The sequence below is a fragment of the Pan troglodytes genome, chromosome 22 (assembly GCF_028858775.2).
Source record: "Pan troglodytes isolate AG18354 chromosome 22, NHGRI_mPanTro3-v2.0_pri, whole genome shotgun sequence".
Taxonomy (NCBI): Eukaryota; Metazoa; Chordata; class Mammalia; order Primates; family Hominidae; genus Pan; species Pan troglodytes.
In genome coordinates this window covers 40,954,825-40,972,548 of record NC_072420.2, presented here as the reverse complement: position 1 = coordinate 40,972,548, position 17,724 = coordinate 40,954,825, and the positions used below count along the sequence as shown (strand labels likewise).

The 17,724-nt window shown below is 40.9% G+C and overlaps 1 protein-coding gene across 5 annotated transcripts in view; it reads left to right on the top strand.

Moving 5' to 3' along the window:
* DSCAM (DS cell adhesion molecule) overlaps positions 1-17,724 on the top strand; it is a 939,729-nt gene that overhangs the window by 668,669 nt on the left and 253,336 nt on the right. For all 5 annotated transcript variants that reach the window (XM_054675091.2, XM_054675090.2, XM_016938555.4 and 2 more), the window contains one exon: positions 5,593-5,766. In XM_054675091.2, coding sequence (XP_054531066.1) covers positions 5,593-5,766 — 174 coding nt within the window. The remainder of the gene's footprint in view (positions 1-5,592; positions 5,767-17,724) is intronic.

The window sequence follows — 17,724 nt, the reverse complement described above, 5'->3', positions numbered from 1 at the left end:
TAAATGGGCTGTTTACTAAAGAACAAATACAGATGGCCAATACATTCATGATGCTCAAAATTATCTATAAACAAAAACAAACAAAAATACAAAAAAAATCCGCCAAAATGTGCAAATTAAAATAGTGATGTATAGTATTGATGCAGATTTAAAAGATTAATAGCATACATCTATGAGGAAAAAATTAACCCTCAGCTAGCACTGAAGGAGATAACGTTTGTACATTTTTAAGGCAGTTTATTGTAAATATGGTAATATATTTTAAGATTTGAATATGCATCACCTTTGGTCCAAAATTCTTCTCCCTGAATTAGGCATACAGATTGCCTACCACTGTATATTTGTCTCCACTGATGGACTGATTGATGAGTGGAGACATTCATTGCAACATGGTCCCTATTCTTGTGGAATGGGAAAGACAGAGAGCCATATAATCTTAAAATTATTCAATAATTAAAAAGAGAATGTTAAAAAGCACAACAATGTTGTTTGCTTACTATAAGCCATACCAATACATAGTTCAAGAACTTCAGTGCTTCTACCATCCCATAATGAAGGTTCTATTATTATTTCCATTTTACAAGTTAAGAAGCTGAAGTATTATGTAACTTACCTAATTTTACACGTTAGGAATCTATTGCTTTGTAACAAATTACCCCAATTTAGTGGCTTAAGATAGTATACATTTAATAGCTTCCCATTTCTGTAGGTCTGGAATGCATGTGTGGCTTAGCTGAGACCTCTGGTTCACCATCTTCCCAACATGGCAGCCAAGGGGTTGGCTGGGATGCAGTCATTTCAAAGCTTAGCTGTGGGAGGGTCTTCTCCCAAGCTCACTCCTGTGATGGTTGATAAGCTTTACTTTCTCAGACTGTTGACTGAAGACCAACTCCCAGTTCCTTCCCATGGGAGCCTCTCCACAGAGCAGCTCACAACATGGTAGCTGGAATTCCCCGGAGTTAAGACTGAGCGGGAGGGAGAGAGGGAAGAAGAAAAAGAGTTGGCAGTCATGATCTTTTTAGCCATAGCTCCTCGCCCAGTATTTGTCACAGTACAGGTGCTCAGTAATTAATAAAGTCCATTTGCATAAAAACGAAGGATACATTATTTTATGTTTAGAAAATATTAGAAAGTCCGTAATCTCTCTGAAGGTATTTACTTTTTTACTGTTTGAATTTTTGACAAAAAATTCAGATTCCCTAATCCAAAATTCTCATGCTTTAAATCCCAATAAGTAAACTAGTAAATAGCTTTCATTAATTATTTTTCAAAATCAACCACTCTTATACTGATGTATTTATTTTTTCTCAGGCATTTGAGGCCAAGCACAATGGCTCCTGCCTGTTATCCCAACACTTTGGGAGGCTAAGGTGGGAGGATCAATTGTGGCCAAGAGTTTCAGACAGTCTGAGCAACCAAGCAAGACCCCATCTTTACAAAAAATTTTTAAAGGCCTAGCGGGGTATGGTGGTGTCTGCCTGTATTGTAGTCCCAGCTACTTGGGAGGCTGAGGGGGGAGGATTGCTTGAACCCGGGAGTTCGAGGCCACAGTGAGCTATGATGGTGTCACTGCCCTCCAACCTGGGCAAAAGAGCAAGACCCTGTCTCAAAAAAAAAAAAAAAAAAAAAAGGCACCAAAATCTTCTGTGAACTTTCATATGAATTAAGGTTTTTTTTTTAATTATTATACTTTAAGTTCTGGGATACACGTGCAGAACGTGTAGGTTTGTTACATAGGTATAAATGTGCCACGGTGGTTTGCTGCACCCATCAACCTATCATGTAGGTTTTAAGCCCTGGATGCATTAGGTATTTGTCCTAATGCTCTCACTCCCCTTGCCCTACCCCCTCACAGGCCCCAGTATGTGATGTTCCCTTCCCTGTGTCCATGTGTTCTCATTGTTCAATTCCCACTTATGAGTGAGAACATGAGGTGTTTGGTTTTCTGTTCCTGTGTTAGTTTTCTGAGAATGATGGTTTCCAGTTTCATCCATATCCCTGCAAAGGACATGAACTCATTCTGTTTTATGGCTGCATAGTATTCCGTGAAGCATGTGTGCCACATTTTCTTGATCAAGTCTATCATTGATGGGCATTTGGATTGGTTCCAAGTCTTTGCTGTTGTGAATAGTGCTGCAGTAAACATATGTGTGCATGTGTCTTCATAGTAAAATGATTTATAATCCTTTGGGTATATACCCAGTAATGGGATTGCTGGGTCAAATGGTATTTCTAGTTCTAGATCCTTGAGGAATTGCCACACTGTCTTCCACAGTGGTCAAACTAATTTACACTCCCACTAACAGTGTGAAAGCATTCCTATTTCTCCACATCCTCTCCAGCATCTGTTGTTTCCTGACTTTTTAATGATCACCATTGTAACTGGCATGAGATGGTATCACATTGTGGTTTTGATTTGCATTTCTCTAATGACAAGTGATGATGAGCTTTTTTTCATATGTTTCTTGGCCGCATAAAAGTCTCATATGAATTAAGTTTTAAATTATCCACATTATACAAGTTGCTGGTATAATTCTGAATTTTGTACATTTTGATAACTTATTTCCAAGGAGGGAGCAGATTTAGGGATAAAAATGGTTGTCCTTTTAGTCTCACTTTATAAAATATTCATTAGCTCAAGTGAGGAAAACATACTGAAGAGATAATAAAATACTGTTATGTTTTTAAATGTTTTTATCCCTGACTTTGAATTCCTTATGAAAAGAAGAATTTTAAAAACTTTTTCTACTTAGAATCATTTTATGAAAATTCATATTTTAGATATGTAATAAAGAACTAATGCAAACATGTGAGTTTTGTTAGTAGATGTTCCCTCTTCTAAATGTACAATTATCCTACATTTACATTTCTCTTAATTACCTTTAAAACAGATATCAGAAAACTATGGGCCACAATTCAAATTTGGCCCACATCCTGTTTTTGTTTTTGTAAATCAGTTTTTTAGACTATCTTATTTCCTCATAATGATCACCAACATTTATCACTATATGCTAGGACAAAGATCAATTCTTCTCAGATTCAGTATTTTTGAAGACTCCTCCTCCTCCTCCTCCTCCTCCTCCTCCTCCTCCTCCTCCTCCTCCTTCTCCTCCTTCTCCTTCTCCTCCTTCTCTTCCTCCTCTTCCACTTGTTTTAGAGACAAGGTCTCACTGTCACCCAGGGTAGAGTACAGTGGAGCTCACTGTAACCTCAAACCCACCTCAGCCTCCCAGAGCACTGGGAGTAGCTAAGACTACAGGCATGACCCAACATGTCGAGCTAATTTTTAAAATTTTATAGAAATGAGGGCTCACTCTGTGACCCTGGCTAGTCTCAAACTCCTGGTCTCAAGTCTTGCCCCCACCCTGGTCTCCCAGAGTGCTGGGATTACAGGTGTGAGCTATCATGGCCTGCCAATAAGTTGTTATGAAACACAATCATGCTATTTTGTTTCTGTATTTTCTATGGCTACTTTCATGATTCAGTGGCAGAGATGAGTACTTGTGACAAAGACTGTATGACCTGCTGAATTTAAAATATTTACTCTCTGGCCTTTACAGAAAAAGATTACCAACCTCTTTCTGAAAATGTTAAGCATTTTTATTCATGAACATGGTATAACTCTCTAATTATTTAGGTCTTATTTAGTTATTCTCAACAACTTTTACAATTTTCAGTGGGCTGGTCTTGCACATATTTTGTTAAATTTATTCTAAATATTTTATGGTTTTTTGCCAATATATTTTCTTTTTAATTTTTATTCCCAATTGGTTGTTACTATTATACATAAATAAAATTGACATTGATTTTTGTATATTGATGTTGTATCCCATGACTTTGCTAAACTCATTTTATAGTTATAGCAACTTTTTTGTTTACTCTTTTCAATTATCTATGTAGAAAATCATGTTATCTGTCAGTAAATACAGTTATATCCTTATCAATCTACATTCGTGTACTTTTATTTTCTTCTTATTATTTTTCTTTTTTTTTTTTTGAGACGAAGTCTCACTCTGTCGCCCGGGCTGGAGTGCAGCACCGTGATCTCAGCTCACTGCATCCTCTGCCTCCCAGGTTCAAGCAATTCTCTGCCTCAGCCTCTCAAGTAGCTGGGATTAGCAGGAGAATCACTTGAACCTAGGAGGCGGAAGTTGCAGTGAGCTGAAATCGTGCCACTGCACTCCAGCCTGGGTGAGAAAGCAAGACTACATCTCAAAAAAAAAAAAAAAAAAATTCAGGTTGTCGTATGTCCCCTCTAGCAGTTCCATTTTGATGGGAACCACCTGTTGCGGGGATTCTACTTGATCTCCTTATTCAATGTGAAAGGTCCCCTTAGGTACCTTATCAATTTCTCTCATCTCTTCACTGGGGCTAGAGACAAGTTGCTGAGAAATCTAAACCAGAAACACAGGAAAGGAAGGCACAGCCACAGTCTCTGCCATTGTGAGCTCGAGTGAGACCAATATACAAGTTGTCATTAGGGTATGGAGACAGCAAGAGGAAGTGTCTTCCATTCTCCTGTCCTCAGATGCAAAGTCTGAAGTTTCCTGCTTGAGGCCTGTGGAGACGTCTGACTTGTTCAGCTCCCGTGTAGGTTCTTGGGCCAGGAAGCTAGCACCTTCTCTCTAGAACACATCTTTGGCCCAAACGTTGAGCTTCCTCCAGGAAGATCCTCACCCCAGAGCTTTCCCCTCAAGTCCCCAGATACTCAGGCCAGAGAAGAAAAATGCCCTGGGAGAGTCTTTCAAGGCCTGAATCCCATTCTCCCAGCCCACCCAACTCCTCCAGGCCAGAAGCAGGCAGCATGGCAGGTTCATCCAGTCAGCATCTTCCCAGAACTCTTCTAGGACCTTCATAATCCGTTTCATTATTTCTAAAATCCTTTTTTTTATCCAGTTGTATATAAATCCTTCATATGAATCATACCACATTCATTATAATAGCATATCATATCTGTGCCATTCCCTCCTTGCATGGAAGCACTCTGAGGAGAGAGGTGTTTTAATTCTGTGCTGTCTTACTGCACTAATCTGATGTATTTATTTAAATAACATTAAATGATATTAATGGTGTATCGTGTGTCTAGACTGGAATATAACCACCGTTAAAGAGAAACCTGCAATATTCCTATTCTCTTTGTAGCCTCAGACATGTGCAGTGAGCAAAGACTTCAAATGCCATGTCCCTGGAGCACTCCTTGTTTACATTCATATTAAGTCCCTGGGAACACAAGGAATTTATTTAGCACCATGAGAGTTGTCTGCTTCTGTGGTTGTTCTACTGTGATTTCTTTGAATAATTTATCAGCTACTTAACACTCATCAAATTTGGCTTTTTATGTAGAGAAACTATCTGTAAGTTCTGTTAGTTTTTATCTCAGAGTCTGAGATACTGTCATTTTAAATAAATGCTTTTCTCTCTAAACAAGAATTTTAATATGGGAGGAAAGAAAGAAAAACCTGGTGTATCCCGTGACTGCCTTATGGGATCAGTGTGAAGCGTCTCTTTATGAGTCTGTGTGTACTTGAACTTGTTGTCTTCCCATACTTACTGTCGTTTGCATCATTGCTCCTCTTTCTTTTTCTGTCTCAGGTGCTGGGGTTCCCCAGTTCCAGCCAATTGCCCTAAATGGCCGAATCCAAGTTCTCAGCAATGGGTCGTTGCTGATCAAGCATGTCGTGGAGGAAGACAGTGGCTACTACCTCTGCAAGGTCAGCAACGATGTGGGCGCAGACGTCAGCAAGTCCATGTACCTCACGGTTAAAAGTAAGAGAGAAGAAATGCTTCGTTTTACCTAGTTTAAATACATAGGTCTCTGGGGGCTTCCTTTTTCAATTGTCTCCATACATACCTGTTTAAAAGCAACCCAAAAGAAGACCCATTGGTGTGATATAGCTGGGTTTAAAGTTTTGTTGTTCTGGAAACATGATTGAAGAGGATGGTAAACATCCAGCTAATTGTTGACAGTGTGCCCAGGGCCCCTTGTGTGTGGAGCATGAGCCACATTCTTCTCTTCCTTTGGTTCTCACAGCCATTGGTATGGGCTCTGGGCAACCTAGCAGATGAGTAGGTCTCTGCCTTTAACACCCACATTGCTACCCTGTTGATTTTCCTGTGGAAAAACTCAATACATGGTCTCAGATGTGCTCTTTACAAAGCCTTTTGTCATGCATTTTGTTATTTGCAAGCTGTCTTGTCCATGGATTTCCTTTTAAGGATCATTTTGAAATCAAGTGACTAGCGAACAACTACAAGACAGAAATGTGTAAGACTAGGCTTAATGCTGGCGCTGCTGGCCCAATATATAGAAAAAGGTGCGTAATAATGAAATTATTTTCATACATTGGTAACTGGCAACCAAGGAAAGGATATAAAGTGAACCAATTTTACTGAGTTGTGCTTATTAACAAAATGATGGTGCATCTAGTTTACAGTGAATGGCTTATGCCCATTTATGGAATTTTCCATTGAATGAACTGTGATTTCTTCTCGATTACAAGGCTTTATTCAGACTCCCCTCCCACTTTTTTTTTGAGGCAGAGGCTCACTCTGTTGCCCAGGCTAGAGTGCAGTGGTGCCATCAAAGCTCACTACACCCTCGAACTCCTGAGCTCAAGGGATTCTCCCACCTCAGCTTTCTTAGTAGCTAAGACTACCAGTGTATGCCACTGAGCCCAGCTATTTTTTTTTTAATTTTTTATAAAGATGAGGGTCTCACTTTGTTACCCAGGCTGGTCTCAAGCTCCTTCCCTCAAGTGATCCTCCCCTCTTGGCCTCCCAAAGCGCTGGGATTACAGGCATAAGCCACTATGCCTGGCCCTTGGATTTCCTCTTTTTTTAACTTTAATTCTGCTATGGATAGTTTGGAAAAGTCTCTACTATATGATTTATTAGAAGAATGAGATTTAAAAGTGGCATTCGGGGGTGTGTGTATTTGTGTGTGTATGATATTGAAAGGCTAGCTAAACAGACAAGTATCCATCCTAACTCACGAAGAATTTATTTTAGTTAGTCCACTATTTCCAACAGAACAAAAAAAATCCAAGTGTTTATTTATTAAAGTTTTATATTGTGAAACGGATTATAATTATGAAATGGGGTTGTTTTGGAATGTATTTTGCACATACTCAATACCTAGTTTTTGACTTTTAAATCGTATGCTCTGGAGGAAATGATGTGCAAGAATTTGATAACAAATTGTGGTACTGTTTAAATCCAGAGCTGAAATGGTAATTTTTAAAAGTTATAAAGGAAACCTAAAATCTGAGGAGCAATGTTGACCAGAGTCGGTCCATCTTTCCCCAAGGAAAGGGGTGTATTTTGCAGTTATTTTAATAGATTTTAAATGCATAAGACAATTTTTTAGTCCATAAACACATATCTAGGACCCAATATGTATAAGACCCTATGAAGGATACAAGTACAATCAACCATGGGCCTTACCCTCATGAGTGACAAGCCTCATGTTTTGGAAGGGGAGATAACCAGGAAGAAGATAGAAGCCACTGATTACAATGCAGGGTGAAGAGTCACATGGATCATGTCTGTGACATTCAGAGGAGGATGGAAATGTCAGCTTGGGGGAATTAAGGAAAGCTTCATGGAAAATAGGCTTCAAGAATGGACGAAGTCCCCACATGTCCTCTCTCCAGATCTCGGTACTCAGTGGTAGTTGTGCAGCATCAGGGAGGACTAAGGAGATGAGGTGGCCCCTGCCATCTAGGAGCTTTTGCTCTCTGGGGATAATTGAGTGGGTATATGTCCAATTCCTGTCTGGCAGAATACACAACTGGTGGAACAGAGCCCAGAACATCAGGGTGCATGGAAGAGGGTATGATTTGCTTCTGTTTGTAGAATCAGTGACCGTGTGGAATGAACTGAATGTCTGTGTCCCTTCAAAGTCCATATGTTGAAATCTTACCGCCAGTGTGATGATATTAGAATCTGAGGCCTTTGAAAAGTGATTGGGTCACAAGGGGGGAGCCCTCAGGGATGGAATTAGTGTCCTTATTGAAGGGACCCCAGAGAGCTCTCGTGTTCTCTGTTTCCACCATGCGAGGATATACAAGAAGGTGGCAACCTGGAGGAGGATGCTAGAACCTGCCCCTGCTGGCAGCCCCATCTCAGACTTCCAGCCTTAGAACTGTGAGGAATACATTTCCGTTGTTGATAAGCCACCAATGTATGGCACTTTGTTACAGCAGCCCCAGTTGACTAAGAAACTACGGAACGAAAAGCTGCAGCATCTGAGTTCGGTCTTAAAGACACAAGGGCCTTCAAAAGGCAGGACTGTTGAGGCTAGAGAGGGTATTCCAGGGACAGGAGACAGAGAAGGCAGATACAAGAAACTGAAAGACTCCAGGCAAGAGTAACTCTCTGTTCGAATGTTCTACAGTACATGGAGCAGATGGGAGAGGAGAACATTTAAAGTGAACACACTTCAAAGAGAGATGATAGAGTTGGCCAAATTTTAGATTCTTAAACTAATACAAGCTAGTCATGGACAGGTGGATTTAAATAAGTTAAATGCACCTCTTCATGACTGTTTGTATTAGTTTATCTCTCTGGGCCTAGAAAATAGGAAGAACTATGCCATCTTCATAGAGTTATCATGAAAATTAAACAGGGTAACACATGTGAAAACACATTGTAAGACATAAGATACTCTAAATAAGTATTCCAATACATACATAGAGTAAATGATTCTTTGGTTGGAAAGAAAGAGAAAATGTATATTGATGGCACAGTGCATAGGAGCATTTCCAGAAAGTTATTCTGAAAAAAAATTAAAAGGCCACAGGCTAGGAAAAGGGAAGAAGAAAGAGGACCTCCATGGCCCATGGGGAGGTATTTTCATCCTTGTCTAATACTCGTCCAAAGCTCAGCCCTGGAGTGGTGTCTTTAGAAACTCTAATGGCCAATGTCTTTTGCCTAACCCTAGTTGTTTAAGAACAATCAGTAAAGTGTTTTAGGATCTCAAACTGAAAAAAAAAAAGATATAAAGTTACTGGTCTAAATAAACAGATTAAGTACTCTCCCCTTTCTATAAGTCATTTTAAAAAATGGGCTGCAAATATTTCTAAATTCAACAGGGGAGACCTTGCTGTCTAATTGGATGACGTCAGGAAATTAAGACAGCTGCTCCTGCAGCAAGTCTGGACTCCCAGGATGGCCTGGTGCTGGCTGTAAACATAATTTAAAGACCCAAACTCCCCGGATGGGACCTGCTTCTGGGGGCTCACTGTGAGATCCTGCGAACCCTGCACGGAGGGTTTCTCCTATATGGGAAATTTTCTTACTGCTTTCAAGAAACATCACTCCAAAAATAAAGCATTTTAACAATAAACACCCACCACACACACACACACATCTTTTTGTTGTTGTTATTGAATCAAGCATAAGGAAGCCACAGGCAAAGAAGAAAGCCAGCAAGCATGTATGGAATTGTCATGGAAAGCAATCAATGGGATGGAAGGTTACTGCATGCAAATCTTTCCAGCTCTGTTGGGGTTCCTGCCTGTGAGTCTACACTGTCATCACAATTCTGGTTTATGTTTTACCCAAAATAATTATCATGTGAGATAACGATTAGGAGGCTTGGCAGAAAAGGCAGAGGGAGTAGGCTCTGCTTGCAATCAAATTTGGCCTCTGGTGATGACATCCTGCCCTATGCTCCAGGCCGATCAGGGGCTACAGAAGCTATGCCACTTATGTGCCCCTTCCCCCAACCAGGAACTGTTTGAGGCCCAGGGAATGACTTTATGTTAAAAAAAAAAAAATAGCTCTGTCAATCGAGGAAAATAATGAGACAAGTCTCAATCATTTTAGGATATTTATTTGCCAAAGTTGAGGATGCTCCCAGGAGACATGTCTATTCCTTTCTCCGAAGGTGGTTTTGAGGGCTCCAAATTTAAAGGGGAAAGGACGAGATATTGAGAAGCACACAGCTTTCACATAAACAAAAGGGGCAGAGGAAAACTGTGGGGAATGTGCATTTTACATACCACAGACAAGATGGGGAGGGGAACGTTCAGTTATACATTTGTGTCTGGTGGGCGGAGCGACTGCACCTGTAAAGATAGGCTATCAAGTTGCTTGGCCATGGGGAAGCTTTAACAGCTCAGCAGGAATTTCCTTGTGGGCAAAATATGAGGGAAGCATGTAGCTTTTCATCTTGTAGCCATCTTGTTTAGGAACCAAAAGGTGGAGGCAGGTTTGCGTGACCCAGTTCCCAGCTTGACTTTTCTCTTTGGCTGAACGAATTTGGGGTCCCAAAATTTAATTTCCTTTCACAGCTCCAAAACCCACTGAATCTCTTAAATGGATGGCCGTCCCTAAGGTTTGTCTCAGGTGCCCAAATTACATCCTCCCCGCTCCCAACTTTCTGCCACTGGCTGATCTGAAGCCTCGTGTTTCCGGGAACACTGGTTTCAGCGTGAACCTGTGGCCCACAGTGAACAAGCCGCTCTGCTTTTGTGAGCTGCTCTGCATAGGTCCTTTCTGATCCCTGCATGCAGGACAGAAGAGCACCGCTTATCAAACAGGAACAGGCGCTTCCCTGGAGAGTCAGTTACTCTTGGAATCTAATGAACCCCCAAGCTCCCAAAGTTAGCCCGTGGGCTCCAGTCCAGCCTAGGTAATGTGGTCTCCCTCCTCCATGCTGAATCCAGGAAGGTCTGTGGGTCGCTGTGCCCATCAGATTTCTGTACTGTCAGAATGCAAGTGCACACATGTGCATGCACCAACTCACTCAGCTCTGACCTGACCGTCTGCAGGGTCTTGGCTATTTCTGGACAGATCTCCATGTTATGATTTGACCTCAGGCCACTCTCAAGCCCTGCCATTGCCAGGGCAGATATGTTGGGCCTGACATATAATAACCCATCTCCTTTTCTGTTGAAAACATGTGTATCTATGCCTGGATAATCCATAGTCAACCTCTTTTACTTTCTGCCCTCACCCACTGCCACCAGGACCCACAAATCTTTATCCTAACCCCTAATTAGCTAAATGGAAATCTCCAGTCCCGGTAGCATTGCTCTGTGATACTTCTTGGAGGAGGAAGCAGCCCAGCCCCAAGCTGCCCCTAAGCGGCTCCCAAGCTGCCCGCCATGGTGAAGCTTTGGCCACCTTGAATTAACCCCACATGTTTCCCAGGCTCCTTATGATCACTCAGTCTGCTGAGCCAATCACCTCCCACCAAGCCCCTCTTCCAACACTGGAATTAAAATTGAACATGAGATTTGGGTAGGAACACCGATCCAAACCATATCAATCATCATTTCTGAATTATAGTTTAAGGCCTTCCCAAACATGACGAATTAGTGCCTGAAATAGAATATGAGGTGTCCCAGGTTTGAGAACACCTAGCTTATGCACTTTCCTAAATTCAGTCACCAGCACCCCCAGCAGTCCTCCCCCAACAATTTATCCTGCACATATGCAACACTCAGATCCCTCCTGCTTCACTCTCAAGTCCAGTTGCCAGATACATCTGCAACTTTGCTGGGAGTTTTTCCAAGGAAGGAGTCTCCCGCAGAAGCTCCAGAGGGACTGCAGCTGTGCCAGCACTTTGATTTTGCACTTCTGGCCCCCAGAATTGTTTAAGCATAAATTTCTGGAGGCAGAAGCAGAGAATGGGAAGAATCCAGGGAACGTAAGTGTGCTGGAGGGGACATTGCTTAGTGAAGGAAACCCCTCAGCAGCTGCCACGCCCTTGGTAGGGCATCCTGAGCTCCACCCAAACATATGCATTTCACTTCCTAAGTCAGCCTGAAGTTCCACCAGCTAAAGATTCTCTGGGATAAAAAAAGGAATTTGTAAAACAGGAGGGTCCATATAGCAGATGCAATTTGATCCCTGCTCCAGTTTCAATTTCCCTCCTTTCTCTGTGCTAAAAATTGAATTATTTCCCGTCCACCCCCTAGATTTGTATGTTGAATTTGTAACCTCCGGTACCTTATGTGACCATATTTGGAAATAGCGTACTTGCACCTTGCAGATATAATTAGTGAAGATGACGCTCTACTGAAGTAGGCCGGGTCCCTAATCCAATATGACTGGTGTCCTTATTAAAAGGGGACAATCTGGGTGCAGACACAGATGGAAAACATAGCTGGGCAAAGACAGAGATCGGAGTTATGCTGCCACAGGCCAAGAGACAGTGGGCAAGGCAAGGAAGGGGTCTCCTGTAGAAACTTCAGAGGGACTCTAGCCCTGCCAGAACTTTCATTTTGGACTTATGGCCCCCAGAAAGGTGTGAGAATAAATTGCTGTTGTTTAAGCACCCCAGTTTGTGGAACTTTGTTACAGCAGCCCCGGGACACTGTACACTCAGTGACAACAGAACTCTTCTGCGGTCTTGTGTTGGAGGGAAGCCCACCACAGGCCAGATCACCTGCCTAAGCAGGAGAGTCCGAGTCCATCAAAGCCACTGGGTGTGAGTCCTGGCCGGGACCCATCAAACGCAGCAGCTCCCTTTGATTTAAGGATGGGCAGACAATCAGAATTTGCACAATGAGATGTAAAAACAATTCTTTTGAGGAGTTTCTGGAGAAGATTTCCGTATTCTTAATATGGGACTCTGCAAAAGAGGTTTATCTCATTTAGTTCTTGACCCCATGATGTCTGGCAGTACATGAGATCACCTGGGACTTTATTGCCTTTGCTGTCTAGGCCAATGTGGGTCAGGGTTTTTGCATTTGCAGCTGGAGGCATCCAAACTAATTAGCTAAGGAGAGAGCAGCATCTCCAATTCATGGAGTGCGATTCAGCCACAGTGTTCCCCTCAGTAATCCTGCTGAAATAAATGGCTCTGGGGGAATGAGGAGTTTGATCTGGATTGAGAAGCTATAGGGATTTGCAGTGCATGCTTTGGGCTGGGGCAGAACAGCTCCGTGGGAGGATAGCTGAAGGTGGATGGCAGCACTCGGACCTGGGCACATATGGTGGCTTACAGCAGGGAGCTCAGTACCTGGTGAGGGAGGTTCTCCTGCCTCAGCTTCCCGAGTAGCTGGGATTATTATAGATGCCCGTCACTACACCTGGCTTATTTTTATATTTTTTCAGTATAGATGGGGTTTCACCATGTTGGCCAAGCTGGTCTCAAACTCCTGACCTCAGTTGATCTGCCTGCCTTGGCCTCCCAAAGTGCTGGAATTACAGGCATGAGCCACCACAGCCTTTTGAAAAATTACTGGGGCCAGTAAAAATCTTATGTTTCCACTTCACTGTTCTCTTCCTCCTCCTGCCTCTCCTCCTCTTCATCCTTCTGTTTTGAGGCACCCTTCTACCAAGCAACTAAAATGTTATTTTTTTTTTAACTTTGGGGTAATTGCGCCTATTTCAATGTTTTTCAGTTGATTTAAGGTCCTTCTGTTCCATGGCCTTCCCCTGTGGCCAGTGGCACTGATGTTCTGAACCCTCAATCAGCCATTACCTTCCACACTGGCATCTGCTGAGAAGTCTGACTCCCATATGGTCCTTGACTGTGGGGTCACTGCTTAGTTCCCTTGGAATCTCCTCCTGTCTTCTGGCTGCCCCTGACCAGACCCACCCATTTGCCCATCAGCAGGGTTCACTGAATGCTCCCTAGTGTCAAGAATTGTTCTACATCCTGCGTGCTCTGAATAAGACCAAGTATTAGTTCACCGTCATGCAGCACAAATTCCCTTGAGAAAGACATGGAGATGGGTATATAACATAATGCCTGGCAGAGGATACAGTAATGTAAGAAAGCAAGGTGTGCATACGTCTTGGAGAAAGCATTCCAGGCAAATGAATTAGCAAGGGCAAAGGCTGAAGGGAGAAATTGGTTACATCTGTGGAGCAGCAGGGACCCTGTTTGCTTGGAATGTATATGTGTGTGTGTATTTGTATATACTTGTGTATATACGCATGCATATGTTTGTATATATACACTTACAGTATACATAGACCCACACAATCGAGATTTTTCTTTTTCTTTTTTTTTTGAGGTGGAGTTTCTCTCTTGTTTCCCAGGCTAGAGTGCAATGGCACGATCTCAGCTCACTACAACCTCCACCTCCTGGGTTCAAGTGATTCTCCTGCCTCAGCCTCCCAAGTAGCTGGGCTTACAGGCACCTGCCACCATGCCCATCTAAGTTTTATATTTTAGTAGAGATGGGGTTTCAACATGTTGGCCAGGCTGGTCTCAAACTCCTGACCTCAAGTGATCTGCCTGCCTCAGCCTCCCAAAGTGTTGGGATTACAGGTGTAAGCCACCACACCCGGCCCATAATCCAGATTTTATGTTATATAGTTATGTGCCGCATAACAACATTTTGGTCAATGATGGACCACATCTATGACAGTAGCCCTTAAGATGGAGCTATAATGGTTAACATACATCTAATGTATGTGATAATGGACAACATCCTAACATTGTAACTTAATGCATGACTCACTTGTTTGTGGTGATGCTTACATAACAAACCTGCTGCCCTGCCAGTGTACGAAAGCAGAGCACACATTATGTACACTATATAATACTTGCGATAATAATAAATGACTATTCATGGTTTATGTATTTACTATTTGTTCATAATTATTTTAGACTACTCCTTCTACTTATAAAAAAAAAGTTAACTGTAAAACAGCTCAGGCAGGTCCTTCAGGAGGTGTCCAGATGACCTGTTACTTGTTTTTTCATTTTTTAATTTTTTCTATTTCAATAGCTTTAGGGGTACAAGTGACTCTGATGACATAGATGAATTGTTTAGTGGTAAAGTCTAGGATTTTAATGCACCTATCATCTGAGTAGTGTACATTGTACTCAATATATAGTTTTCTATTCCTCACCTCCCTCCCACCCTCCCCACTTCTGAGTCTCCCGAGTCCATTATAGCACTCTGTATGCCTTTGTGTGCCCAAAACTTAGCTCCTACTTATAAATGAGAACATGCATTATTTGATTTTTCAATTCCTGAATTACTGCACTTAGAATAATGGCCTCTAGTTCCATCTACGTTGCTGCAAAAGACATTATTTCATTATTTTTATGGCTTAGTAGTACTTCACCATGTGTGTGGGGGTGTGTGTGTGTATATATATATATGTATATATATATGCGTGTGAAAATTTCAAGATGATATATATCTAACATATATATATACACACAAGATATACAAGATTAATCTATATATAACATCTTTATATATATAAAATTTCAAGATTTTATATATATATATATATATATATATATATATATATATATATATAACATCTTCCGCCATTCATCAGTTAATGGACACTTAGGTTGATTCCATATCTTTGCAATTGTGAATTGTGCTGTGATAAACATAGACATGCAGGTGTCTTTTTGATATAGTGACTTCTTTTCCTTTGGATAGATACCCTTTAGTGAGATTACTGGATTAAATGGTAGATCTACTTTTAGTTATTTGAGAAACCTCCATACTGTTTTCTATAGAGATTGTGCTAATTTACATTCCCACCAGCAGTGTGTAAGTGTTCCTTTTTCAATACATCCATGCCAACATCTATTGTTTGTTAACTTTTTAATAATGGCCATTCTGGCTAGGGGAAGGTCGTATCTCATTGTGGTTTTAATTGGCATTTCCCTAATAGTTAGTGATGTTGAGCAGTTTTTCACATGTTTTTGGCCATTTGTATATCTTCTTTTGAGAAATATCCATTCAGGTCCTTTGCCCACTTTTTAATGGGATTATCTGTTTTTTCTTGCTGATTTGTTTGAGTTTGTAGATTGTGGATATTAGTACTTTGTCGGATGCATAATTTTCAAATATTTACTTCCATTCTGTAGGTTGTCTGTTTACTTTGATGATTATTTATTTTGCTGTGCAGAAGCTTTTTCATTAGGTCCCATGTATTTACTTTTGTTTTTGTTGCGTTTGCTTTTGGGGTCCTAGACATAATTCTTTGCCCAGGCCAATGTCCAAAAGAGTTTTTCCTAGGGATTCTTCTAGAATTTTTATGGTTTCAGGTTTTATATTTAAGTCTTTAATCCACCTTGAGTTAATTTTTGTATCTGGTGAGAGATAGGAATCCAGTTTCGCTCTTATATATGTGGCTATTTGATTTTCCCAGCACCGTTTATTGAATAAGTTGTATTCTCCTTAAATTGTGTGTCTAATCCATTATGTTTTTATATGCTTTGTCAAAGATCAGTCAGTTGTAAGTATTTGGCTTTATTTCTGAGTTCTCCATCATGTTCCGTTTGTCTATGCATCTACTTTTATATCATTACAATGGTGTTTTAATTACTATAGCCTTGTAGTATCATTTCAAGTTGGGTAATGTGATTCTAAATCTTTTTGCTTCGGATTTCTTTGGCTATTCTAGCTCTTTTTTGGTTCCCTATGAATTTTATGGTTTTTTTTATTTTGTGAAAAATGATGTTGGTATTCCGATAGGAATTGCATTGAATCTGTAGATTACTGAGAAGTATGGTCATTTCCACAATACCGATTCTTTCAATCTATGAACATGGGATGTTTTTCCATTTGTTTGTCATCTATGATTTCTTTCAGCAGTGTTTTGTAGTTCTCCTTTAGAGATCTTTTCACCTCCTTGGTAAAGTATATTTATTAAGTGTTTTAAAAATAAAGTGTTTTATTTTCTTTGTAGCTATTATTAAAGGGGTTGAGTTTGTTTTTTTTTTTTTCTTTTTTTTTGAGACGGAATTTTGCTCTGTCGCCCACACTGGAGTGAATGAAGTGGTACGATTTCGGCTCACTGCAACCTCTGCCCCCTGGTTCAGGCAGTTCTCCTGCCTCAGCTTCCCGAGTAGCTGGGATTATAGATGCCTGTCACTACACCTGGCTAATTTTTATATTTTTTTCAGTATAGATGGGGTTTCACCATGTTGGCCAAGCTGGTCTCAAACTCCTGACCTCAGTTGATCTGCCTGCCTTGGCCTCCCAAAGTCAGGCATGAGCCACCACGCCCAGCCTGAGATTGTGTTCTTTATTTGATTCTCAGCTTGGTCATTGTTGGTATATAGCAGTGCTACTGATTTGTGTATATTGATATTGTAACCTAAGACTTTACGGAATTCATTTATCAGATGTATGAGTCTTTTGGAGGAGTCTTTAGGGTTTTCTAACAGAGGTAGTTTTACTTCCTTTTTTCCTATTTGGATGCCCTTGATTTCTTTCTCTTTCCTGATTTCTCTGGCTAGGACTTCCAGTATTATGATGAATGGAAGTGGTGAAAGTGGGCATCGTTGTCTTGCTTCAGTTGAATGCTTTCAGCTTTTCCCCATTCAATTCAGTACAATGTGGGCTCTGGGTTTGTTATATATGGCTTTTCTTATTTTGAGGTATGTTCCTTCTGTGCCTAGTATGTTGAGAGTTTTTATCATAAAGGGATATTAGATTTTATCAAATGTTTTTTCTGCCTCTGTTGAGATGATCATATGGTTTTTGTTTTTAATTATGTTTATGTGATGAGTCACATTTTTTGACTTGCATATGTGGAACCATCCCTGCATCTTTAGAATTATCATGGTGAATTTTTTTTTTTTTTGATGTGCTATTGGATTAGACTTGCTATTGGATTTGGTTCGCTAGTATTGTGTTGAGAATTTTTGCATCTATATTCATCAGGAATGTTGGTCTGTAGTTTTCCTATTTTGTTATGTCCTCTCCTGGCTTTGGTATGAGGATACTGGCTTCATAGAATAAGTTAGGCAGGATTCCCTCCTCCTCTGCCTTTTGGAAT